We start from the raw sequence: 27,466 nt of genomic DNA, 5'->3' as shown, positions 1-27,466 counted from the left end.
TTTAAAGGCTCTGTATAAAATGATTTATTGATTTATTATTTCACTGTCCCTGTGTAGTGTGTTCAGGGGCACAGTTTACTTGATGTGTTGACATATTTAATTAAGATTGATGCAAAAAAATGACATATTAACTGCTAATGCTGAGCAATAATCTCTCCAGCTACCTTTTACGCCAATACAATATCTAGATAATTCGTAACTATTTTACATTGAATTGTATTGGTGGTTAATTTGATTAATTCATACCTCTCATTTATACATTTTTGTACATTGTGTTTACAGCCCAGTAACAGTTATGTTTAGGGTTGGAGTTAAAAACAAAGTTTTTGTATGTATTCATACAAAATTGCCACCAGTGAAATAGTTATCTCATGAGATCGAGTTGGTCCCTCACATGAGATTGTACCATTTTACATTAGCAAACAACGACAATCCAATCAGTTTCTGGTAGATGAAATCAAGTCCTTCTTTTTTTTCTCTCATTAAAGAAGGTGTATCACACGTATATATCACAGTAATGAAGGAAAGACAATTTCTGTTTCATAACTACACTGAAAAAAAAAAATTCATTGAATTTAATACATTTTTTTAAGGTAAGTGGTTGCAATCAATTGATTCAATCTAAATTTAAACTAATTTAGTTGAACTTAATCAATTTTATTTAGTTACCTTAGTATAAAAAAAATTAATTTCGGCCCTTTTTAATTATGTTACTTCCTCTTAAATTACTTGTTTATTACTGATAAAAAATTATTCATTGAATTTATTATATTTTTTTTTTAAGGTAAGTTTTTGCAATATATACTACAGTATATATTAAAGATCGACTGAGAATAGAGAGAGAGGCATTGCCAGTGTAATCAGTTTGTGTGGTGTAATTAGAGCTGGTCGACGTGACCAAAATCTTAAATCACAATATGAGTAATTTTTTTACAATAACAATATCACGATATGGTTACTTTTTGCTTTAAATAAGGTCTTTATAATTTTACAATTTTTGATACCATAGAAATTTCATAATTCTCATCACCAGTGTCAACATCTAAACAAGTAATACTAGCCTAATTTTTTTAAAAAAAGAATACAGGCATGTGATCAGCTAGCGACAAAAAAAGCAGGAAAATCTGGCCATGCCCCCGAGCCATGCCCCAAAACTTATTTAAAAATATATATATATATTTTATCACATTAAAGATATGTCTTATATTGTAATAATACATACTATTGTCCTGAAAAAAAAAAGTAAAAGCAGCACAATATTCTTGATAATTTTATAATATATAATATAATAGAATTATTATTAAAATACCTGCCAAAAGTTTGGACACATTACATTAATTATTTTGAAATAATTTCTCTTCTGTTTATCAAGGCACATTTATTTGTTCAAAAAAACTAAAAACAGCAATACATATATATATATTTCAAGATTCTAAAATGTTATTGATTGCTGTGATCAAAGCTGATTTTTAAGCATCATTACTCGTTTTCATTTGCAAATGAACCTTTAAATCATTACAATTTGATTTTGCTGCTCAAAAAAGTTTTTTTTTTATTTTTTATCAATGTTCACATATTAAATTTAATATATATAAAATATATTAAATTTAAGGCATTTATTAAATTGAAATCCATTGAAACACTAAATGACTTTACTCTTCACTTACTTTTCATTAATTTCATGTATTATGAAAATAATTATTAATTTCATTTCATTTAATTTAATTAATCAGTTTCCACAAAAATGTTAAGCAGCAAAAACTGTTTTAACATTGATTATAATAAACAGTAAATGTTGCTTGAGCAGCATATCAGTCTGTTAGAATGATTTCTGAAGGATCATCTGACAGTGAAACTTCTCTTTGTAAACAACAACAGATTTATAAATGATCGTAATGATGAATGTTGCGTTCCCAAATGCAAATTAAAGCAACTGATACGCAGCCAATATTTACACTGAATTGAAACTGTGTTTGATAAGGATTAGAGCTAAACTCAGCAGGAAAGTGAATCTTGTGGGCCAGATTTGAGGATGGCTTAACCATACTGAGTTTGCAGATAGTTGTAACTTCAATGAAGATCAGATTAAATTTTATGATCAGTTAATGCAGAAAACCAACCAATTACGAAGGTCTCCCATACTTTTTCTTGTCACTAAATGTTTGTTTAACTTTTGGATGAAGTATTACTTTATGATCCAAAAAAAACTCACCATGTATTCCTTCACCAGGGATCTCTCATCCTCACCACGATAGATACAAAAAGCACTGAGGATGGTCTCTTTCTTTATATGGACATCACTTGTCTGTAAATATTACAGATTTGATAATTAGTTTAATCTATAAACATTGGAATGGCTGTAACTGAGGCAGTTATCTGAGGCAGCAAGTGCATGGCATTATGCTTCCATCAACTTTTACAGGTTATAACGTTTATTGTAGCTACTGTATATGGGCGCTTAGTTTTTCTTGTTGTTTAATACACTTGGCCAAAATCTCAAATGAAGCGCTTATACACAGGATATTTAAAACGTACAAAAGTAGCCCAAGTTATATTGGCTAGATGGCAAAAACCTACTTCTCCTCTTTTCAAACACACAAAAACATTAGCCTTTACAGACATATACAGTGTTTGAGTAAAGAAAACACTGTACTATTCAAACATATTTACCCTTGTATTGCGAAAAAGTGGAGATCTGTCAATCTGAATAGAGTGAAGTTACGAGGTTTCACGGCGAGCTTGAGGATCCAATGGTGTTACGAAGTTTTACTGACAAGCTGCTTGTCATTGGTTAAACATTTTTAAAACCCTCTGATTTAAAATAATAATGACGAATTATAATAGCGATATGAAGTCTGGATAATTTTTCACGGCACACCTGACTGGGCTAGGGTATGGCAACTGCCATACTCTGCCATACGGAAAGCCACCCCTGCACGCAAACCATAACGATTGGAGGCTGTTCACACAGAGTGCATTTTCATCCCGTTGTTTTTCTGTCTTTTTTACCAATGGAGGCACAAGAGCTCAACTCTCCCCCAGCCAAAATACATTCTGAGACATGAACTGAAATGAATTCTGAATTTTATCAACATTAAATCGTCCTCCTCCCATTTTCACCTCAAAATTTGAGAAGCTGTGCCTCCCCTGCATCCCCCAACAGGCTGCCACTACTTGCACTACCTTACCCACCAACAAAACAAACTGCTCTAGAACAAATAAAGAAGATTAAAGATTACCCATCCAAAACTATTTATATCTCATGTTTAACCACATTAGAAGACAGCAGATTACCGAAGGACTGGCTGTGGTAAAGCTAAAGTTAGGTGACAACAGCTGATGCGGCCTAGAGCTAACGTCAGCATCTCTGAAAGCACTTAAGCAATTTTTTTAAATAGGTGCTATCTTTATAAATAAACAGCATATTTTAAGTTTATAAAACTACATTTTAATCTAAAAATATCTTAAAAATACATTTTGTCACATAAAAATGTAATATTTGTTTTATTTGTGTGTGATGTGACCGTTGGTTGCTGTGGAATTTATCCCAAAGACTCGTTCTGAACTAGAGCATATTATATTCTTTATAGAGCGAAAAAACTATTCACTATAATAAATTGTATTGTATTACATGAAATATTACTTACTGTGCACACAGAATGATGAAATCTCTGGGACTGGAATGAAAATGTCTTCAGTTGGCTCTGTTCCGTTGGCTCTGTTCCAAACCTTGAACTGCATTTTTTTTTTTCATCTTTTTCAATTATACAAAGATGCAAAAAATGTGAAGCTGAGGCTGCCGCAGCAGATTCATGCACTTTATTATTATCTCTCAAAAGAAAGAGTCAACTCTGAATCATTGAAAAGAGTCGTTTTTAAAACGAATCCCAAGCCGTTTCATGTTGACATCAACATGAAACTTTAGCATATTGCCCACCCACTTGTTGGTTTTTTTTTCGCTTTTGTGTGTATAAATGATGATTCTTTTTTTTTTTGACTATATGTGACTTTTTTGGCAGTAAGAATAGCGGTTTGCCTGGTAACGCTGTTAGAAAGAGGAGCTGTGCTCTCAAAAGCATTTTTTTTTTATGTTGCATTATAGTATTGTGATGAAATTGGGATGAGTCGGATCATTCTATACAGATTAGATTAGAGTTGGTAAAGGTGTACACAAAGCAGCACACTGAGCGAATCATTTGGGAGTCGTTGAGCAATAAAGGTAAAAATAAATGCCTATTATAAGACAATGAAAGTGTTTTTTGAGCTTACATGCATGTCAGCCTGTTGTTGGGGACTCCCAAACCAAAATATGAACCCTTCATTACCCACAATAGGGGTAACACTTTAAACAACTTCACTTTTCAGCTGACATTCTGAATGCTGTTATACATGTTGACTTGTTGAAATGTATAAACATAAAAAAATGAAAGTTTGGTCACACTTCGGTTTAGAGACCAATTCTATCTATTAATCATATGACTTTTGCCTCAATAAACTCCTATTTTGCTGCTTATTGATAGTTAGTAAGGTAGTTGTTAAGTGTAGTAGGGTTAAAGGGTTTAAAATATGGTCAGGTATTATAAGACATTAATATGCTTTTTATAAAGTACTTATGAACAGCCAATATTCTAGTAATATGCATGCTAATAAGCAACTAGGTAATAGTGAGAATTGGTCCCCAAACTAAAGTGTTACCAAAATTTTTATGTAATAGGTAGATGCAAAATTTGACAAGCAGTACATAACAAAGAGGTGCTATCATAGTAGTGTGTCCCAGTACTGGTTTACTGTCTCACCATCTGCTCAGAGCTATGTCCTTTCCCATCACCAACAAAGTAAATATGTTTAGTGCATAGTAGAAGTATGGAAATTGGGATGCAGCCATCGAAAGCTGATACTGTGCCATAATTCTGCTGCAGCAGCTTGAGACTAGCCAGCAACAGGGAAAAAATAGCCCAAATGCTATTTAAGATGCCAAGGTACTAATTAGAGCGCTTCAGTGACTCATTCTGTGCCAATCACGGGGTTCTTGGGGTCTGTCCACTGTTTGTTTTCATTACACGCTCCTCCATTGGCCAGGAGGCCGGCACACAGACTGCATCTGCTTTGCTTTGCTTGCACTCTGGCCTTTTCAATTAGTATTAGACAGGGTGACAAAAGCTGTCTGGAGGAAATAGCACACTATACGAGGTTGATCTGAACACAGCTACTCATTTTCTGCTCTTTAGAAATCGCAGTACCTGGAATGGCAATTATTACACTGCATTTCTGCTTTAGTTCTAGTTATACATATTTACAATAGTGTATGTAAAACCAAGTCTTGCATAGCTAAGCTTTTGACTGTTGACTTGAAGTCTTTTGCACTTTGCAGGTCATTCTGGTCAGGATTTAGACAGGAAGAAGTTAGTTTGAAATCACAGGCTGTCTGCTGGGTGAACTACATTTGGTTTGAGCGGAAAAAAGTATGTAATATATGTAATATATAGTATATAGCGGGTAAAATAAGTATTGGACACGTCACCATTTTTCTCAGTAAATATATTTCTAAAGGTGCTGTTGACTTAAGATGTCGGTAACAACCCAAGTAATCCATACATACAAAGAAAACAAAACAAATAAATTCAGAAATTAAAGGGGTCATATGATGCGATTTAAATTTCTCCTTTCTCTTTGGAGTGTTACAAGCTCTTGGTGCATAAAGAAGATCTGTAAAGTTGCAAAGACTAAAGTCTCAAACCCAAAGAAATATTCTTTATAAAAGTTAAAAGTCAACCACGCCTACCTAAAACAGCTCGTTATAACAAGCCCCACATGTCTACGGCACAATGTGGGAAGATTTGCATAACACCCAAATGTTCATGCAAAGAAAGAAGGTGTAACTTTTATTCTCGCTGTTGCTGCTGCTGCCATGTCATGAAGACGCTGTGTTTCGAAGTGAAAGCGAAACTACTTTATTTGGCCTTCCAAAAGATGACACAACTAGAAATCAGTGGTTAAGTTGTATTTCAACACTGTTTCAGAACAGTTCAACCAAAATATTCAGATGTGTGCAGCGCATTTTACGGAGGATGATGACTGTTTCCTGAACCAGTAGCCTACAATGCTTCTGTGCACAAAGGCTGTTTATATAAAGGGGGGCAATTCCAACTTTCCAAGGACTGTCTGGCGCTTCTGGCTCACAGCCTGTAAGTACGTTTTAATATTTAAAGAATTTGTCACTGATGATTCAACAGTGAGTTTTGAGCAGTGTAGAGTAGGGCTTGTTGTTTGTCATTTCTCTGATCACAAATGCAGATATTGTTTTATGTTTACGCAGTGAGATACGCAACACAATGCGTAAAAAGACAGTATAAGTCATTATAATCAGTAATTATGTCCCCACTGGATGCAACAAATGCCTCGTTTGTAATGGATTTTATTGGTTTTGTCTGGTCGTGCCGGGAGACAGCATCACAGTATATCAAGAGGCATAACATTTACGTCAAACACATATTAACTGGGAAAAATTGTGAAGTGTTCAATTCTTATTTTACCCGCTGTGTATATGTATACAATATGGGTAGAATGACTTGCATGTAAAATTACCACACAGTAAATAATACAGCCAACAAACTATCTGACACAAACCAACTCAGCAGTGATCATCGAAGGAACTGTCAAAGAAGAACAGAAGAAGGAAAAGTTAGATCCGGCATTCAGTGATCATCTTTTATTTTTTATGCGATGTTGAGGGGCAGATAATTCTGATATTTATTCATTAATACCAGAAATAATAGATGTGCAGCAAAGAACACGGCAACTATTTTGAATAATAGTGCAGCATTCTGTATAATAATGGGTAATAATTCTCCTGCATAGACAGAACTCTGAAAACAAAGTCGAATACTGTTGGACTCAATATTTCAAGGCTAATTAATACCTCAAAGAAAACTGTGAAATGAGAACTTGTAAACATGACTTTGTTTCTCGGTGGACTGATATAAACCTGTGCAGCCTGACTCAAAGGCAGCTAATCAGAATGGAGGCCACCAGTGTCACCTCAATTTTTTTTTTTTTGCGTGTTCAACTGTGTGTACCCACCATGGCTAATTTGTGAAGCCTAAGGTTTCAAGTGTTAACCCTTAACTCTTTCCTCACTATTGACAGAAATGTCATTTTACTGTTATAGAGTAGGGGGCATTACATATTTTCTAAAAGAATACACAATCTCCAGGACAAAACACAGGCAAAAAAGAAGCAGAAAAAAAACAATGGCATATGTAAGTCCAGAAAGAGTCGACCCAGGAAGTGATACAGGACTGAGCAAGCAGATTTTTGTTGAAAAATTTTGCTTTTTCTGTTGAAATATTGCCTGTTCAGATATTCATACAACAAAATAACCATGAAACTTTTGTGAAAATGCTGGTGGCGGCTGGCAACCTTTTTAAAAATGGGAAACGCATTTGTTTAGCTACACTGAAAAAAATAAAAAATAAATCTTGGTGTTATTGTCTTGTTTTCCATTACAGATATCTAAACATTCTTGGATCTAAATATATTAACTTGAAAGAGCAAAATGACAGAAGATATTAAGTCTCGTTTTCTGAAAAACAAAGTGATCAAAATTTTGTTAGTTTTTGCTTAAAACAAGGGGAAAATATCTGCATTTTTTTTCTTGTTTTAAGCAAAAAAACACAATTTATATATATATATATATATTATATATATATATATATATATATATATATATATCTATATATATATATATATATATATATATATAAAATCTTTTTATTTCTTTAATGTCTTAAGTCTTTTTTCAACTCAAGTAAATGTATCTTGTTTCAAGAATGTTTAGATATTTGTAATGGAACACAAGACAAAAATATTAAGTAAGAAAATCATTTTTTGCTGTGATATAGCTAACATTAATTTGCTGAATTGGCTGTAGGATGATCTAGTTCCTGTTACAGAAATAGAAAAGCTTCCTAACAGTGATACTTGACTCAGCATTCCCTTGCAGTACTGATGTGCAGTTAAACCAGAGTCTGACAGCTCTTTATTAATGTCAGATTAATGGTTCAGTTATGGGAAAACTCAAGACCCCCTCAACTACATTCACATTCTCATTAATTTCAGACCACTCAGAGACAGATTAATTGGTTGCCCTATTTGCATTGCCCAGTGAAATAACCCCTCAGACTTATGATTAACTTCCTGCTTCTGGACAGAAGCCACAGCAAAGCGTTTGACCTGCTGTCACGGTCAGCCTCTGTTAGGTAACTGCTTTAGTTTTTTTTTTAGTCCACAGTTGACGGTCACCTTGACGCTCCTCCCAATTTCAATGAGGCACATGCAAGATTTTGATTATTAGTGCTGTTTGCTAAGTCAAGCATCACTGTTACTATTGCTCATACTTACGATTTTAAACTAGCACATGATAAAATGGGTGGAAAAAGCAACCACCCACAACACCTTAGCAGTGTTTAGTTTAGTACCAGCAAGCAGCAGTTTCACTTTATGCAGGAAATATAAAACCCTCTACTCTGTATACACAATCAAAAACTGGTTTTCACTATAAAATCGGAGTTTGCTTTGTTCGTATGATGAAAAAGATGAACTTGCTTCGATGTATCTTAATTAAAACTCAGAATATCTTCCATGTGTCATAACCTAATTAGTTTCTTGCTCAGAATTAGTTTTTTTTTTTTTTTTTGTAGAACTCTGAGTACAGGACTGATAAGCCTGTGCACCGTGTCTTCTGGAAGTTGAAAAAGCCTATTAAAAAAACCTATTGACTTCAGGACAATGGAAACATAAGTGCAAAAAGCTTTCTTGTTTCTTGACCTACAAAAATCATCTCCATCATCATCCTTGTAGCGCATGGGTTGCATCAGACTGTCCATGAACTCTTTCATTAGTCCAGCTGTGCATGATTCCTCTCTTTTCCACTTTTCTGCAGGATCCCAGAAGCAAGCACAAGTTCAAGATCCACAGCTACGGCAGTCCCACCTTCTGCGACCACTGCGGATCGCTGCTGTATGGCCTCATCCACCAGGGGATGAAATGTGACAGTGAGTAAGAACCTCCCATCATGCACAGGGTGGAAATCGCCCTTTTGCACTCTTGCAAGACCATCTTCTCTAAACCAAATCTTGATGAAGCCTGTAACAAAATAAAAAGGAACTGGCCTCAGATCAGTATAAAAGGGCAGCTCCTGCCTTAGGCCTACAAAATTCATCTGTTTCTGCTTTTTTTGTCCATTATGAGGTCAAATGTGCTTAGATTTTGTATTTTGCATTTGAACCAGAACATTCCTGTTCCTCTCGAGCGCTCTGGCTCTAATGGGAATGTTATCACAGATTTTAACGAGAACAGATTGAAGTAATTTATGTGGGAATAACAGCATGTTTGTAATTACATTTATGCAATCTGCTCATCCACACCTCTCTGAGACGACACACCACAGCGATTTTCTGTTACCACATATCAACTTCAGCCTCAGCATGGTACACACACACTTTCTCTGGCGCCAGCCTGGTGCTGCTGTCCAATAGCAAAAGCCATATTGATACACCTTTCCAAGCAAAAACATCATGTTCACCTTTCAAAATACAAATTCCATGTCTTATGTGAGCAATTCATCAGTGCATGTTATTCAAAGGATAAAAGGTTTTCATAATGTGAAGGAGCTTTGTTCATACAAATAAAAAGTTGTTGATTAGACATCTTAATTGAACTCTGGCCCTGTAAATCATACTTTGTGTGAAAAGATATAAAAGTTGTCAAAGTTTTACTGCACTTAGTGATCATTTCAACTATAAACTGCAGTGATTCATACATAAAGGTAAAGAAATATAAGTAGAAGCTTGTATTTCCAATAAGCCTGGGCAGGGAAATTTTCAAGCAAAAGAAGGGAGCATTTATGTCTAATCGACTGTTGTGGATATAGACAACGTATAACAATTTAATCAATTCCCAATAGATTCAGTCAAGCCCTACAGTATATACACTGACTGCCCTGTTCTGTTGAAAACAGTGTGGAAGGGAACTGGGTTGTGAATGTCATTTCATGTTGACTTTATTATGTCTAATCCTGTAGTGTTTACAGATGTTTCTCTTTCTTATTTTCAGCCTGTGACATGAACGTTCATAAGCAGTGTGTGATGAATGTGCCAAGTCTGTGCGGGACCGACCACACTGAACGCAGAGGAAGACTCTTCCTCAAGATCGAGGTCAGCGGAGACAGACTTCACGTCACAGGTCAGCATCCGGCATGCACTGGGAATATCCTTGTCTTGTATCTGCCTGAAAGATTTTATATAGTCATATTACTGCTTACCTAAAATGCACAGACAAAAAGCCATCTCTCAGAAATCATGTGAGTACTAAATTTAGTTTTTTTTTGTTTTTTTTTTCATGTCTCAGCACACTTGATCCAGACAAATACACACAAAATAATGAAAAGATCCCAATCTTGGCACACAGTCAGTTATGGATCTTGTATGTAAACAGTTTGAAGAAAATCAGATATGTGCCAATTTATTGGATTTGTGAATTAGGTCTTAAAGTGACAGCAGCCTAATATGCCTGCTGTTGTCTATGTTCTTAATGTTAAACAAATAACTAAAGAAAAATAAAACACACACATTCACTGTGCTCTTGATGGAATAACTGTTGCAGATTTTTATATAGATTAATCTGTTTTTAAAGTTACACTTTATTTTGATTAAAACACTTTAGGCATTCTACTAATTTTGCAACTATATATCAACTAACAGTTATTAGTATTGGTTATGGTTAGGGTTAGAATAAGTTGATATGTACTTTCAAAGTTATTTACGTATATAGTCAGTAGAATATCTGTTGGGGAGTATCAAAATAAATTGATAGCAGATATTCTACTAATACTCTAATGACTCATAGTTGACATTTAGTTGCAAAACATCATTTAATTTATACAGTGAAGACTACGCAATGCTATTTGTCTTTTTTCTGAAGCATTTCTTACCTAAATACTACTCTTAAACATACTCTTAAAAGACCTAAAGCACTGTTTATTTAATTTGTCTTTGGTCTATATTTATTTGTGCTGTTGCTTGTAATTTGTTTATTGTTCTTATTTTATTACTGACTGTTTACTTATCTTTAATAATGTTTAAACTTTATATTTGTTAAACTTTTTTTGTTTGTTTGTTTTGTTTTGTTTGTTTTTTGTTTGTTTGTTTGTTTGTTTGTTTGCCTGAGCAAGTAGTAGAATGACTGGTAAGTAGAAAGTTTACTAAACGGCAAATTAGCGTGAGATAGCAATCACATAATAGCACCAATAGGAGTGAAAAGTCCAGCGGCTCATCTACTGTCATGGCGCAAATTAAAAAACACAGACACAGCCATTTCATTTCCATAAAGACCAACGCAATCTACCGAGAGAGGGGGTATGATGATAGGTGCGTAAATAAGCGGTGAGTAGCCAAGTGCAAAACGGGTTAAGACATGCATTTGGGTGTTTGTATTTGGGCTTTAAATACTGGTGCAAGTACCAGTAAATTACTACTGCAAAGCTTAGTAAATCACGTTGCATGATTTATTATTTACTTGTTTATTAGCATGCATATTACTAGCGTATTGGCTGTTTATTAGTAGCCTACTTAGAAAGCACATTTAAATGCTTTATTCTGCATGATCATATTTTAGATCCCTTAAACTTAAACTACCTTACTATTAATATGCAGCAAATTAGGAGTTTATTGAGGCAAAATTCATAGTTAATGGTTTGTTAATACTGAGAATTGGTCCTCAAAATAAAGTGTGACCAAATATTCTCCTGCAAATGCATATGCAGTAAGGTCAGCTGCTAAAATAATAGTGTCTACTCCTGTTCATCACTAATGTTTCACTAAGTTTCTTAAATAAACCATGACAGTAGTTTGGCTCAAATCTGGCCCTATGCGTTAAGCTCTGAACATGAAATTTGTTTAGTCCAAAAATGATAATTATCCAAATAGTCCTTGTCGTTTTAATGTTTCTAAATTATTAGTATAATTCGCATAATATGATTCTATTTTTATATGTTTGCATGATCCTTGCAAGTTCACATTAGTCTTATTACTCCGATTTTATAATACTTTGATGCTGTTTTCCCACAAACTGCCAGTTAGCATTAAGCTATCATGGTTGGTCATGTGTTGAGGGTTGAGTGGGTTTAGAGATTGAGCGTGTGTGTGTGTGTGTGTGTGTGTGTGTGTGTGTGTGTGTGTGTGTGTGTGTGTGTGTGTGTGTGTGTGTGTGTGTGTGTGTGTGTGTGTGTGTGGAGAACTCAGGGTCACAGCAGGACACGGGCAGGCAGCAGGTATGAGGGAGCTTAAGTGCCAGATGTCTGGCCTGATGCCCGGCTGGTGTGTTGGTGGGGTTTATGTGGAGGAGGAGACATGTAGGCTATGCCAGCCTGTGGCCGCTCAGAGACTCTTGCTCCAGTGAACACATTCCTGTGAACTGGCACCTCTTCCCTGCTGTGAGAATATCATCTCTGCTTATCTCTGACCTTACAGACACAGACATGCTGAAGTCAAGCAGGGCCTTCACACTGATCCACTGATAGTTACTGTACACATCTGAATTCTACAGTTATTAAAAATCATAAATTGTGATTATAGTGATAAAGGAGCCATATTCTATACTGTTGCATTTTATTTCCCCCTGAATTGCACTTGATGATGTTAGTCAAGGGTTCTTTCATCACACACACACACACACACACACACACACACACACACACACACACACACACACACACACACAAACACACACACACACACACACACACACACACACACACACACACACACACACACACACACACACACACACACACACACACACACACACACACACACACACACACACACACACACACACACACACACACAAACACACACACACACACAAACAAACACACACAGAAAGACATTAGTTTCATTTGTTTTTTAGTTGTGTTTTATATCTTCTCAGGATAGTTCTTTTACTCACAATTATGTTTTTCCAAACCCATAAAACATTTGTTCTTCTTCAGAAAACCTAGACGATTTCTGTTAATCTATTAAAAGTTTAGTCAATCAAAAGTTGCAAGCTCCAAAAAGGTCATAAAAGCATCGTAAAAGTAATCCATGTGATTTAATCCCAATTTTATGAAGCGATGTGATTGATTTGCATGTGGAAACAAAATATCTTCATATGAATTGCTTTTATGAGGCATTTATGACCTTCTTAGAGCTTGAAACTTTTGATTACCTGGATGTTCAGGAGATTGATAAAGCTCTCAGTTTTTATTAAAAATAACTTCATTCGTGTTTTAAAGATGAATCTTATGGGTTTGAAATGAATGTTGACAGAATTCTCATTTTTGAGAGAACCATCCTTTTAAAATTAAACAGATTGTTTTGCTACTATACATTTAAGTAAAAAAAAAAAGTTATGATTGGAAGAGCAATGATTCTATAGACTAGTACAGTTTGGTCATGGAAAAAATGAATGTTAAAATTAACTATAAAGATAACGATATTAGCGTCCACACCAGTGGACGATATCATCTGTTTATTCTAAGTGCACGCTCGTTTGCCGCTTAAATGCTCTAGCTCGTTATATCAGGATTGATTCTGATTGGGCGTCAATGTTTTTATTGTTTATCAGCTGGAAAAAATCGCATTGAAAATGATTCTAACGATATCGTTTCTCTGTGCCTTTATCATTATAGTCGTGGTGTGGACTCTTGCTATTGAGAACGATTTTTTGAGCTATATCTTTATCGTTATCTTTATAGTTATCATTCTTTACACTTTATTATTCAAATATTTATTATCCATTAAAAATGTCCATAGATTTTGAAAAGGACACAAGGAGAGCTTACACTTCTGTTAACTGGACAGGAGTACATGGTTATAGGCCAAAGTTTTGAATTGTGAGCATTAGGTCACACTTTTATTTTAAGGTCCAATATTAACAAACCAATAACTATGACTTTTGTTTCAATAAACTCCCAATTCGCTGCTTATTAATAGTTAGTAAGGTTGTTTAATTTAGGTATTGGGCAGGATTAGGGATGTAGAATATGCTCATGCAGAATATGTGCTTTATAAGTGCTAATAAACAGACAATATGTTAATAGGCATGCTAATAAGCAGCAAGCAGTAAAAATTGGTCCCTATACTAAAGTGTTGCCCATCAAAATAATCATTAGCTGGATTCAAGGGAAGTATTAACACTCGTTTGTTGTGTCTGGAGAGGTCATCTGCCGGGAGCTGTAAATAATATGATTGGGTTCTTCATGGGGTTTGTGAGTTCACTGCTCTGAGGTGAACTTGATTAAATTTGTCCAGCCAAGAACACAGCAGCATCCATGTGCACATGTTCTGCACACAACAAACACGCACAAATACACCCTCAGGCTGGGTTTCCTCTTTTTACTCACACTCTAAGATGCTTTCGGTGCAGACCTGAGTGCATCAGATGTCTCGGATCTGTCAATATGGTTGGTGCGAAAGTGGTTTTGTGAACTTGGCTGAACCATTCAGTCATCCCAATTTACACTACATTAGTCATCATTTCTTCAGTCATGCTTTTCAGTGCAAGGTATTAGCCTGATAGTTAAATATTGATCATCATTTAAACAGGTTTTTGAAGGCGACACACTTTTATTAGATATTAAACAAGTGGTTGAAACAAGAATTGCTAACTGGAAGTGTTTGGTCAACCAGTTTTATTAGACTTAAACTTCACATTTTTCACTTTTTTCTTCAACAGAAAGACTATTCAGCTACTAGTATCAAACCAGCATAAACCAGTCTGGACCAGCATGGAAATTCATGTTGGTTTAAGATCTTGTCAGCAGGTCATTCTTCTATAGTTGCTTCTGTCGGTTGTGATGTGGAGCACCAGATACCTGATGTAAAGAAGTATGTCCCACGGCGTCTGCCACAGAGGCAAATTTCCCATGGGGCTGGCAACTTCCTGCCTGTATATTATCTAAAACTCTCGATCAGTGCAGCAGGACTGACACAAGCTGGAGGTGTCTTATATTGGTGATAGTTTTACTGTTGCAGTAGACTTTTTCTTTTTTTCTCTGCCTACGAAAAAAAATTCACATTAAAAACATGATGTTTTAGGTAATTTGTTTTATTTTTTTAATGTTTTTATTCAGAATGTTCTGTTTGGATCTGGTGTGGTGGTTTGTAGACTCAGAAGTAAATGCCCACTGCTATTATTGGCTAGTAGTTGTGTATGTTTGACATCCTTCACTGATGGACGCTGCTTTGATTTAGGTTAAAACGCATAAGTACATATCAAACGATCTGTAAGAAGAGACAACTGACGCAGTCTGGATCTTCATTAAAAATATAGTTCATTCACTCTTTACTAATTTAAGGATCAGAAGGAAAGCAATGCAAACACTGTTTTTCCACAACTTGGCACTGCATCCTTTTGTCTTTAAAACCATCTTTATCGTTTGGTTTCTGCATAGACCTGCATTCAACTCTCTCTTTATTTACATGACATGCACGGATCGGTGGGCATGGCTAAACTGGCAGTGATGTAGAATCGTGGGCGGGGCTAAACAGGCAGTGATGTAGAAGCAGGCATAGAGCTTCATTCCACAAGCTGTCATTTTGGCAGACTGGCTTCAATATAAGCTGTTTTTAGACTAAAGAGAGAGTTTGAGTTCTGAAACTTACAGGATGTTTTTATGGTACAATGACCTCGTATGTCAAAAGATCAAGCGAATTTTGTTTTCTCAGTTTATGACCCCTTTAAAACTTTGGGGTCAGTATGTTTTTTTTTAAAGCGAGAACACATTAAATTAATCAAAAGTGTCAAAAAAGGTATTTATAACTTTACAAAGGATTTCTATTTTTTTTTAAGAAAAATATTAAGCAGCACAACTGATAATAAGAAATTATTGAAAATAGGAAATATTTATTGAGCAGCAAATCAGCATATTAGAATGACTTCATGTGACACTGAAGACTGAAGTAATCAAATAAAGGAATAAATTCCATTTTTAAATATATAAAACAAAACATTTTAAATGGTCATTCTGTATTATCAATCAAATAAATGCACCTTTGGTGCTCATAAGAGTCCTCTTTTAAAATGTTTTAAAAAATCTTACTGTCATCCAACTTTGGAATGGTAATGTTTTTTTTTCTTTTGTTCCTTTTTTCAGCTAGATATTGCTCTATAGTCTAAAACTTGGTTGCAATCCATAGTGATTTTTGATTTTTGACAGGGTTTTCACTTAGAAGTACAGTCCTTTCACATGCGGTTTATGGCATTTTGCTTGTGATGTGAACCTGCATTTTTGCATATTAGACCTGGCACTGGTTCTGATTGCTCTCTGTAGACCTGAACTTCTGGAGTCTGTTTGTCTTCTTTGAGGGTTTTATTACATAAGCAATCACACACACACCTTCCCCCAAGCTTTGGCCACAGCTTAAAACGTTGGTGGTCCCTATCACTGCTTCCCTCATGGATCCCATTTGTAACGGAGGGCTCAAGTGATGTTGTAAGTCTTACTGTGGGTCCTGCCTGAGGTATGGCTCAGTCTTATCAGCCTCTGTCTCTCTGGATTCTGGAAGCGCTATAACAGAGGTGTGTTCTCGCTCCACACGGAGGATGGAAATGTGGTGGTTATTATTTAAAGCGATGACTATAGGTGATATTTAGTGTCTGCCAGTTGGAATTCACTTCCTGCCATACTTTTGTGTGGTTTTATTTTGTCTATGACTCATTTTGTTCTTGCTGCCAGATATTAGATCAGGCCTTTGACAGTATAGATGTGACATGCTGGTCGAGGTAGTGTTGATGGGTCATCAAATGGGAGTATGAAGATGCATGGTATTATTGGACTTGTGGGCATGAAAAGTTTTATGCATTGTTTCATCTCTTTATTCTGGAAACAGTGTCTGTTTGTGTACTTTAATATACATGTCGCTTTCTGTGGCTATTTCTTGCAGGTTTAGTGTCTCGTACAGACACCAAATGCAAAGAGAAGATAAATGCGACCGAGTGTTTTAATTGAGATTTATTGCTGTTATTGTATGCGAGTTTGTTTATTCTGGGCTGAAGTCAGATGGAGGAGTCTTGGCTGAAACAATGGGAAGAAACAAGCTCACCTGACTGCATTATCAGATTACCCAGGATGCCGTGGACTGGACATTTGGCAGTTATATAACGGCACATCTGAATTTCTCAGGCTATTCGTGCAATTTGAGCATCCATGGAAAACCACATGTAAAAATAGCCTTTGAAGATTAAGTTTTAGGAATTCATGCTGCTCTCTGTCAACATCAGTAAGATATGTTTTACTGAAGTTTAGGATGACATAATATGGGCAGCATTGCTAGTAATCTAGCAGCAATATGAAGAGGAAACATTATGATAATTTCATTAAATCTCTAAAAGTTTTATCAGCCATAGATTCAAATGCATTTTTCATCTAAACGCTCTTAAGGAGCTGATGCCAAATATCAACTCTGGCCTTCAGAACTCAAACAAACTCACTGGATTAATAACTAAGATGAAAGAATTATGATGCTACACTGTAAAAATAAACTAAGATTATTAGAGTACATTTTGGAACAATAATATTTCAGTTTTTCTACTTCAAAAATGTCATGTTTAATTCAATGTGTTACTTGTCAGTTTGGTCACACTTTATTTTAAGGTCCAGTTCTTGCTATTAACAAACCATTAACTACAACATTTGCCTTAATTAACTCCTAATTTGTTGCTTATTAATAGTTATTAAGGTAGTTGTTAAGTTTAGGTATTGAGCAGATATTGCTTAGTAAAGTAACAAAACTCCTCTCTACAACAAGCCACATGATCTGAAGAATCATTCATGACAAACAGCGTGAGACTGGACACTAAAGTTTAATACTTAGGGGTTAACCTTAACTACACAGCAGATCAACTGATAGAACACACTTTAGTGAATCAAATGCAGTTGCTTTGAATGATTAATTAATTATGCTGTTTTCATAATCAGACTGTCATTACATGTACAAGATATTCTTCTTTTTTTCGGGATAACTTTTGGCATGAATATAATCTCCAGAAGACTATGTTTAAAAACATATAAAAAGGAGATTCAGCTGGAATTAACAGCGGTGGATCTTATTCCATCTGAAAAGCCTCAGAAGAGCCAGAGGAACCAAACGGATGAGCACGGCGCTCCTCGTAGATGTCGTATCTAAGCAACAGCCGCAGAAAAGCCTTGATTCTTGTTGACGTCTCTCTGTCAGTTACCAAGTGTAGGCGATGTGGAGAGTCTAATTAATGGCCACTATCACTAACACTGTCAGACCATGGGAATGAGTTTTCTGTTCAGTAGAGGGGTTTGAGCGATGTTTTCCACACATTCAGATTTGAAAAAGTGAGCTCTGTTTAAGTTGCTTCCTAATGTTCCTGTGAGGAAAACTAAAGAGACATGTCTCCACCTTTTGGTCATTAATAGAAATGCAGCCTGTTTTGCAAGAGGCTGTTTTTTTATTATTTTTTTTTTTTACAGGATCAAATGCTACTTCACCTTATTTGTTGCTGTCTGAGAAACATTTAGCAGTAAACTTGCTAATGTACTTATGAAAACTTACTTAAAATATGAGTAATATAGATGAGATGGTGGCACTTCCTGTTCCTGTGTAGGGATCTAGAATGTGGTGGTGAAGAATATGTGCTTTATAAGTACTAATAAACAACCAATATGTTAATAATAGGCATATTAATAAGCAGCTAGTTTATAGTGAGAATTGGTCCCTATACTGAAGTGTTACCGTTTTCTCTTGTTTCTGTTTTTGTTTGAAGAGTGTTGAGTGTTGTTTGAAATTTGGGTGTTTAAAGAGATTTGGTTTCTTTCTTTTTAATCAGTGGGTGAGGCTCGAAATCTGATTCCCATGGACCCCAATGGTCTGTCAGACCCATATGTGAAGCTCAAACTCATCCCAGACCCTAAGAATGAGACCAAACAGAAGACCCGCACCATCCGCTCCTCGCTCAACCCCACCTGGAACGAGTCCTTCATCTTGTGAGTCTGTCAGTGGTAAACACACACTCTCACGGCATTGTAGATGTGGTTTCTCATGCATGTTTGTGTGCAGTAAGTTAAAGCCATCGGATAAGGAGCGCCGTCTGTCTGTGGAGGTGTGGGATTGGGACAGAACCACCCGTAATGACTTCATGGGCTCCATGTCCTTTGGTGTGTCTGAGCTGATCAAAGCTCCTCTATGTGGCTGGTGAGTCAAACACACTGGCACCACAAACACAACAAACTGTTGTTTTTCTCACATACTTTTCAATGTAAAGTAGATTAAATGCATATATAGATAATTGTTTTAATTCAGTGACTGTATTAAATTCATGTTATTCCTGTATTTTGAGATAAATTGGTGCTTTCACACTACAGCTCTTATTCAGGCAATAAACCATAAAAGGACATGCTTTACAATGATTTGGAGTGCAACATGGAGTAGAATAATAAAAAAAATCTTGGCAACTGCAATATAGTAAAAGACACTAATGTTCAATAAATAAAGATATTAATAAGAATCACAATTCTTATAGACAAGTCTGGTCATAAGTTTAGTGAATATCTGCAGTGTTGAGGAAAGTTTATTTAGTAAAGCATTACAATATTGTGTTACTCCCTAAAAAGTAACTGATTGTGTTAGTTACATTTATGGAAAGTAATTTGTTACATTACTTTTGCGTTACTTTTTCTCATCTGGGTTGGGCTTGTTTGTTTGTTTTAATATATATATATATATATATGTGTGTGTGTGTGTATGTATGTATATAGGCAAATGTAATAGTCCTTTCACACCAGAAATGAAATGTGAATGTGATTTTAAATAATTTTTTTCTTATTAGTATGGTTGAATTGGATCAGCAGCAAAGACATTGATTAATAAAATGGGATTAAATACATAAAGGATAGTTGTGTTATTTAGCAGATTAAATTATTAGGGTTTTTTTTCTTATTGTGGGTTTTCTTTTTTTTGTTTTTATTTTTTTATTTATTTTTTTCATTTTGAGGAATACTGAATCTGTTTTTGTGTAAATGCATGTTGACATTTAGTCTAGAACTACAGTATGTCACGTCGTGCTGTTGAGGAAGCACGCAGGAGGCACGATTAAACGAGAACTGTCATTAATCAAGGAAATGCAAGAGATAATCCACAATAGGAGCTTGGGCCAACACACAGAGAGAACAAGTAGACCTGACAAACACAAACTGAACAGACTAGGACTTTTAAACACAGGGCAATCAGGGGAACACAGGTACATATTAGAACCCAATAGGTACAAAAATGTACCTTTTGAAAAGGTACAGCCCCAGTGACAGGTTTTGTACCTTTATTTCTGAGAGTGTATAATTCATCATAACTAGTTATATTTAATTATAAATATTTAGATCTGCTGAAAGTATTTACTTGACATCTCAGTGTAAACTGTCTGTCAATTATAAGAATGTTAATTTCCTAGTTAAGGAAAATAACTTTCTTACTGTACAATATTACTCAGAGCATGTAGTAAAAATCTGCATGATTAGGGACTCCAGATATGAACAAACAATGAACAACCTCAAGTGTGATACAAGTAAGACTTTATTAACTACCTAAACACTTAAACTATTCTAACATACATATACACACACATGCATACAGTGGGCATAGGAAAAAGGGTTAAAGCTTAAGCAGTAAAGAGTAGAGAAATAAAAACATGAAGCCATGGTATCATTTGATATTAAGCAGATCTACAGCTTGGAGGAAACATCAGTTTCTTAGTTCAAACACACCTTTGTAAAGGGTGCAAATGTCTCGCCTGTATGAAAGAGAGTCCTGATGCACTTTGGGTCTCCAGTAGGTTTTAAGTTAGAGGATCTTGATGAATGGAAAGTCAAGGCCGAAGGCCTGGCGCAGACTTAAGGGTTGCAGAAGAGTTTCTAGCTCACATCCTCATTTTCTTTCCATCCTTATCCACCGGATCTAACAGAACAGCAGACTGCCTGAGCTTTGTGTTGGGGTGCACCGGGCATGCCTGCACCAGCTCAGGCTCGCCACACGGACACAGAAGACTTAGCAGAAGAAGAAGAACCTGGGCAGAACTGTGCGTGAGCCTTTTAAAGTCTGAGACGATTCACGCCTTTGAGGATGGGCTTGTCCAATGAGAAAGGCTGAAATTGCAAGCGGGAGTTTGGAAATACTGGGGAGTTTTATGACCCTTTGTCTGAGAGAATGGCAATTTGCAAAATAGAACTTGAGTGTGGGGGGGGGGTGGGGGGGTGATGCAAAATTACTAAAGATTCTTAGAACACTAATATAATGCCTATGTACTAACATATAATATACACTCGTTTAGATCATCAGAAGACAAATTCATAGATACTAAACATGGTAAGATAACATATAGGTAAGATTACATGAACGAGTGGTTCTAACATAAGCATGCATAAAACAGTCAAATTCAACAGACAATATACAAGAACAGCGATAATATACACAATGACCTGAAGATATGTGTGTTCATTCAAAGAGAGGTTTTCTTACAAACTTATTAGAGAAGAGTCCATTTATATGGGCATTGTGTGTCTGTTTTAGAGAGACTTGAGCTAGGAGTTGCTTTGCGCGCATTCCTTTGAACCATAAAACTAGTGTTATCAGATAGTTTGTCTTTGGTTGCTGTGGAAACAGAGGCCTGTTCTGCCTTTTCGAGGTGTAAGTTGCATTTTGGGGGAAGGGTCCATAGACCCTTTGTTTAGATGAGTGGGCGTTAGATATTATTTGTTAAATATAACAAATAGTTGTGTGTCTTATTGGCCCAAATGCTACACTGGCATATCGCCCCCCCCCCTCCCGGAAGACATGTCCTTGTGCCGTAGAATAACAGAGGGGGGGCACAGGTGGGAACTAGGGAGGAGATTCGGAGGAGGACGGACACCTGGGAGGGGGCCGGCAGACAGAGACCAGGGAGGTGACGATGGAGGGAGGAGCTGGGAGGCAACAGGTGGAACTTGGAGTAGGAGGAGCACAGCAGGACCCAGGCCACAGCCATGATGGCACCCACGGTGGAGCTGACGGAGGGAGGAGCCTGAGGTGGAGACGGAAATTTAATGAGCCATGGGGATGCCGAGGAAATGGGGGGCCAGGGTGGAGCCGAGGGCTCTTGTGACCAAGGTGGAGATCCGGAGATCCACGGCAGAGCTGGAGCGATTGAGGACCAAGGTGGAGCTGGTGGGAGGAAGGATCCCAATGGAGCTGGTGGGACGGAGCGACGAGGTGCAGCCGGAGGAGCGGAGTCCTGAGGCGATGGCAGGTCGACGCCCAACCAAGGAGAGCCGGAGGGATAAGGGAGCCCGGTGGGGCTGGTGGATCAACAGTGGAGGCGAGGGAGCTGAGGTGGAGCCGCTGTGTCTATGGGCCGAGGCGGAGTCCGGGCCACGGAGGCTGGAGGCGGAGGTGAGGGATTCTCCAGCCATGGCGATGCTGGAGGATGGCACACCCGCAGAGCTCACACCCTATAGATGGTGGGCTGAGGGCGAGCAGAGGGGCTGCCAGACGACAGCAGTAGTGGACGGGTGGGTGGGCATTTGTGAGCGTCCGGTCTCTCAGGGCTGCCTTCGGGGATCAGAGCCCACTCCTGGCTGGACTGGGAAATGGGAGCCCCCTCAGGGCTGGACGGGACCAGCGGGGACCAAGGAAGAGGAGAGGGGGCTTCCCAGTCTATGAAGTCCCCTTCTAAGTCCAGCAGTCCCAGATGTATACTCAGCTCACCCTCAGCCGCGGTGCAGAGGGCAGAGCTCCCCTCCATGCTCTCACCATCCAGAATTTTCCCCAATACATTTTTTTGGGGGATGCCATATGCCCGTGGCCGTGGTGGCCTAGCCAGCTAAGGTCACGGAGGATCTGCCATGGCCTCCTGAGTCCACTGATCTGCCATGGCCTCCTGGATTTCTTGATCTGACATGGCAACCTGAACTGCCTGCTCCGCCATGGCTCCCAGAGCTCCCTGATCCGCCCTGGGGGCCTTCCCTTGTCCCTGTCTTGCACCAGCCTCCAGGGCGCCCACCCCCCGTCCCCAGTGGTATTGTTACGGCATGGGACACGCCTTCCGGGAGGGGGGAGTATTGTCACGTGTATGTTCCCATTTAGTTCCTGTTTGTCCTTATTTGGTCCTTCCAGTTCCTGTCCCATTTAGTTCTATTAGTTTCAGGTGTTTCTCATTATTAGTTATACTCCTCATCTGTCTGCCCCTCATTATCTGGCCTTTTTGAGTTCTAGCCCATTCTATTCTCCCTTGTCTGGAATCGTATATGTCTACCATGTGTGTTTTCCTGGTTCCCTTGAGATCATTAAAAGTTCCTTGTTTATGTACTCTTTGTCTCCTCGTTCCTCGCTCCGCGCTCCAACACAGTACGCATGTGACACAGTAACCATCATGTTTATGTGTTCCCTAATCTAAATTGTTACGATTGTTAAGATCTTTAAAAAAAATTTAAAAATGTACTAAAAGAAAATAAGTACTAATAAACAGCCAATATGCTAGTAATATTCATGCTAATAAGCAACTGCTTAATAGTGAGAATTGGTCCCTAAATTGAGTTACCAATCATTTGTACACCCCCCTCTTAATGCATCATGTTGACTTCTTGAGCATCATCACGGCTTCGGACAAACAAGAGAGCATTAAGAATGAAGTGTATGTAAAATTGAAACTTTTGAACAAGGTCATTTTTATAAATGCATCTGTTATTTTGTCTTGTAGATATCTGATATTTGCAAAAGCTCATTCTGGGCTGTACCAAAACAAAAAACAACATTTTTTTTTTTTTTTAGAATCCCTGTTATTTATTTATTTTAAATTATTAACATTTAAAAGGTGTGTGTAAACCTATGACAGCCATAGTTAATACGTTTATGAAAAAAAAAAAAAAAAAAAAAAAAAAAAAAACAATCAGTGAACTAATGATTTGTGCATCTATTTTACAATGACCATTAGAGCCATAATAAATTATTATAATGTAACATGTAAGTGAAATAATGTATCAAAACATAAAATAGTAGTAGTACACTAGATTAAGTTCTATGATATCTGGCATAGAAGATTTTTTGTACATTTTGAAATGGAAAACATTTCTCTGATCTGATTTGATCCCAGCATCACCTTAATATCACTGGTGCTGATCATTAAAAAAGTCAGTACGCTCAGCATCTAGTTTCGACAGTGATCGAGTGATCTATCTAAGCCATAAAACTACAGATGACAGTGTACCGTCATTCATTCAGAGGTCGCAGTCAAACATTTTAAAGCACATTTGCTGTGGTTTAAGCCTTTTTGAAGCCATGCTGTATATGCAGGCATGTACTTTTTGTAAACAAAGAGCTACTATTACTGTGCCATGCTTTTTTAGATTGTATCATGATACTATTTAAAGTTTCACTTGGGTCTGATATTCTCTTGTTTGACAGGTATAAGATGTTAAACCAGGAGGAGGGTGAGTACTACAATGTGCCCATCCCAGAGGAGAGCGACATTAACCTGGAGATGCGGCAGAAGTTTGAGGTGAGAGTGTGTGTTAATCTCTTCAAACACACTCATTCATGACTCACTGTCATGCCAGAGGAGCGTTGAAGAGTCCTGCACGGCTGTTCATTCTCAAGTCAAGTGATTAAATCGTGCTTAAATGTGTAGTGAATGTTCAAATAACAGCAGCAGCCCACTAATATGGCTTAGACTACTGTAGATCGTGACTCTCAAAGACCAAAAAGCCACTGTCAGGGTGACCATAGCAACTGTTTCCATGGTGAGATCTAGTGGTTGGTGTGTTGGTGGGATGCTAAGGGAAGCCAGGGAAATGACGGGTGCTGAGATCCCTTTGTCAAGTGTTTGCGTATTATGCAACAAATGTTTGGCTTAATAATGCCGGAACTGTCTGCTATTGTGTGTCTCTCTTTTTGGAAACTCCTCAAACTATTTTGTTTTTTCACATCAAACAGTATTTTAGTGATTTCACTATCTTTCTTCTTCTCGGGTATCTTGGAAACCAGTCCTGGCATATGAAGCACTATGGTTTTGACAATATTCGTGAATCACGACTTTTAGATTCTCAGACAAGCACTTACTCAGATACAGTGACACTGAACATCTAACAAACAAACAAACATACTGTACAGTATATACAATATATTACATTACGTATTGCCCCACAGTAAAAACTAAAGAGCTTTGATCATAAAACTTTTTAAACGGCATTCTATTTCTTAGATTAAGTCATATAATGCAGTTAAATTCAAGTGTTTTTAAAATGGCTTAAGTGTCCAAATACTTTTTGGGCCACTGCATATAAAAATAAATAACAATACAAATGCAGTAATCGACCAATAGAATAAAATATTGCATCTTAAAAAGAATTTAAACAAAAGTTTGGAGGGCAAAATCAATTATTACATTTTATTGTCTTTTGATAGTAGTACCAACTACCTTTGCAAAATCTTTATTTGTAGCAAACTAATTTGTAATGAGGGTTTACACTTTGAAAGTATATATTTGAAAGGCTAAACTAAAAAAAAAGTGAGATAAGGAGCAAGTACCCATCTTTAAACCTTCTACTTTTGTAGTTGTAGTTTTGACAAATCAGTATTGCACCATTAGTCACCAGATTGTTTTTCAACATTTTCATTGACAATGTTTGTTTCAAATACTCTCCTAGCAACTATGAGCAGAAATAATGCCAAGACAGTCTGGTAAAATGCTTTCTGGATGCCATCTTCTGCAGTTTTGCTAATGCTTGTGTCAGTTGTCTGACAGTGAGTGATTTGTCTGTGATCCTCTCTCCTTGTTCTGTGACGTTTGTTTCCTGCCTTTCTGCATCTACAGCAGATGTCTGAAGAGAAAAGAAAAGACCTGCTGTGTCTCCACAGTCCCTGTGTATCCCTGTATGCAGATAGCAGACTAACATCCCAGTTTTTTCCCTCTTATAGGCCTGTCAGTTCAATATCCACCTGCTGAAGGTAGCCTCCTCTCTCTGCCCTGCTCGCCCTTGTCTGTCTCTATCTGTTCATCTTAGACTATTAAAATCCCTCCCTCTGATTATTTGTGTGGCTCGGGCTGCTACAAAGAAATCAGATTTACTAACAAAGATGCAATCCAACTTCTTTCAGGGTTTTATTCACTTTCACTTACACAATTTATACACACTTTCTTGCTCTCTTTCTTTATTGCTCCAGTGAACATCCACTGACATCTGACCTCTGATCAGTGAAAGAGGTGACAAAAATGGTGCCACTTGAACATAAAATATGTTTATTAATATTATTATTTCCAAACTATGAATGAATAGAAATGATCAGCAATATATATATTGTCAACAGATGATTAAGTGATACTACAACCTATTATATACCTAATGTAAGGCGACAGTGTTAAATGGGACATGCCATTTGGATGATATTCCAATGCAAAATTAATTTTGTATATTGCAAGTTATTTCATTAAACATAAAATCTATCAAATAATCATTGGCTCCTTTCACACACAAACACATTTATTCCAGTTCTACAGACATAAACACTGCAGTTGTTAGTAAATAGCACAGCAGAGCACAGAAGCTAAAGGACAGGCAATGATCTTTTGGCTGTTTGTGATCTGCGTCAGCCTTCTATAGATCATAGAAGGTTTCCTCACACTGACCCTGAGCATGCTTCATGTGCATCCTGAACGAATGACAACTAGATCACATCTTTTTGTCTAGCACCACAGAATAATGCTGTTCCTGTCACTCACTGAAAAAGGGTATTGACACTGTTCTTCACTGCACTGTTGACAGTCTCAAGTGCACTAGTGTTTGGGTTTGCATGTAGATGTGAAGCTCACTTATATGAGATCTCCAGTAGGGGGCAGCACTTGATAACTCTTCTTTCTGATGTTTACTATTTCTAAAAGTGCAACATGCTAATGAAATTACCATTTCAACCTTTAAATGTGTGAATGTGAGAATAGATACATAACAATGTATTCTTGGGTCATTGTCCAGACAGTATTTGCTAGATATAGTCAGGAAGTATATGTACATATATTTTACAAAATATTGTGAAGTGTGTTTAACTTTTGTATAAAATGTATGTATTGTGTACATACATGTTATTACACTGTAATTACATTCATATAACATGTAATTACAGCTGTAATTACACTATTTCACATACTATTTAAAATGTGCATCTTAATTTGTACCCCAATGTAGATAGGATCATGTCCTATTATATTAATACAAAACATGAAAACGATGTTGTGTCGGTGGCTGTATGGTAATTCTTCTTCTTTTAAAAGTCCTTAATCAGGATGTTTATACACTGCGTTTATTTAGAGTCCTAGCTATAAGATTAACCCTAACCTTAAACTTGTTTAGCTGCAATGCCAAATCTTGTTATACTGTAGTTTT

General features: G+C 36.9%; 1 protein-coding gene across 2 annotated transcripts in view; it reads left to right on the top strand.

Annotated features, from left to right (window-relative positions):
- Positions 1-27,466, top strand: part of LOC109078077 (protein kinase C alpha type-like) — a 146,678-nt gene that overhangs the window by 94,012 nt on the left and 25,200 nt on the right. The window contains exons 4-9 of one of the 2 annotated variants that reach the window (XM_019093382.2): positions 8,942-9,053; positions 10,114-10,242; positions 18,898-19,054; positions 19,128-19,262; positions 24,495-24,588; positions 26,007-26,036. In XM_019093382.2, the coding sequence (XP_018948927.2) occupies positions 9,041-9,053; positions 10,114-10,242; positions 18,898-19,054; positions 19,128-19,262; positions 24,495-24,588; positions 26,007-26,036 (558 nt within the window). In that variant the 5' untranslated portion in view covers positions 8,942-9,040. The remainder of the gene's footprint in view (positions 1-8,941; positions 9,054-10,113; positions 10,243-18,897; positions 19,055-19,127; positions 19,263-24,494; positions 24,589-26,006; positions 26,037-27,466) is intronic. The other variant, XM_019093384.2, reaches the window with a different exon arrangement.

The sequence above is a fragment of the Cyprinus carpio genome, chromosome B3 (assembly GCF_018340385.1).
Source record: "Cyprinus carpio isolate SPL01 chromosome B3, ASM1834038v1, whole genome shotgun sequence".
NCBI classification, from domain to species: domain Eukaryota; kingdom Metazoa; phylum Chordata; class Actinopteri; order Cypriniformes; family Cyprinidae; genus Cyprinus; species Cyprinus carpio.
This window is presented reverse-complemented; position numbering and strand designations above follow the sequence as displayed.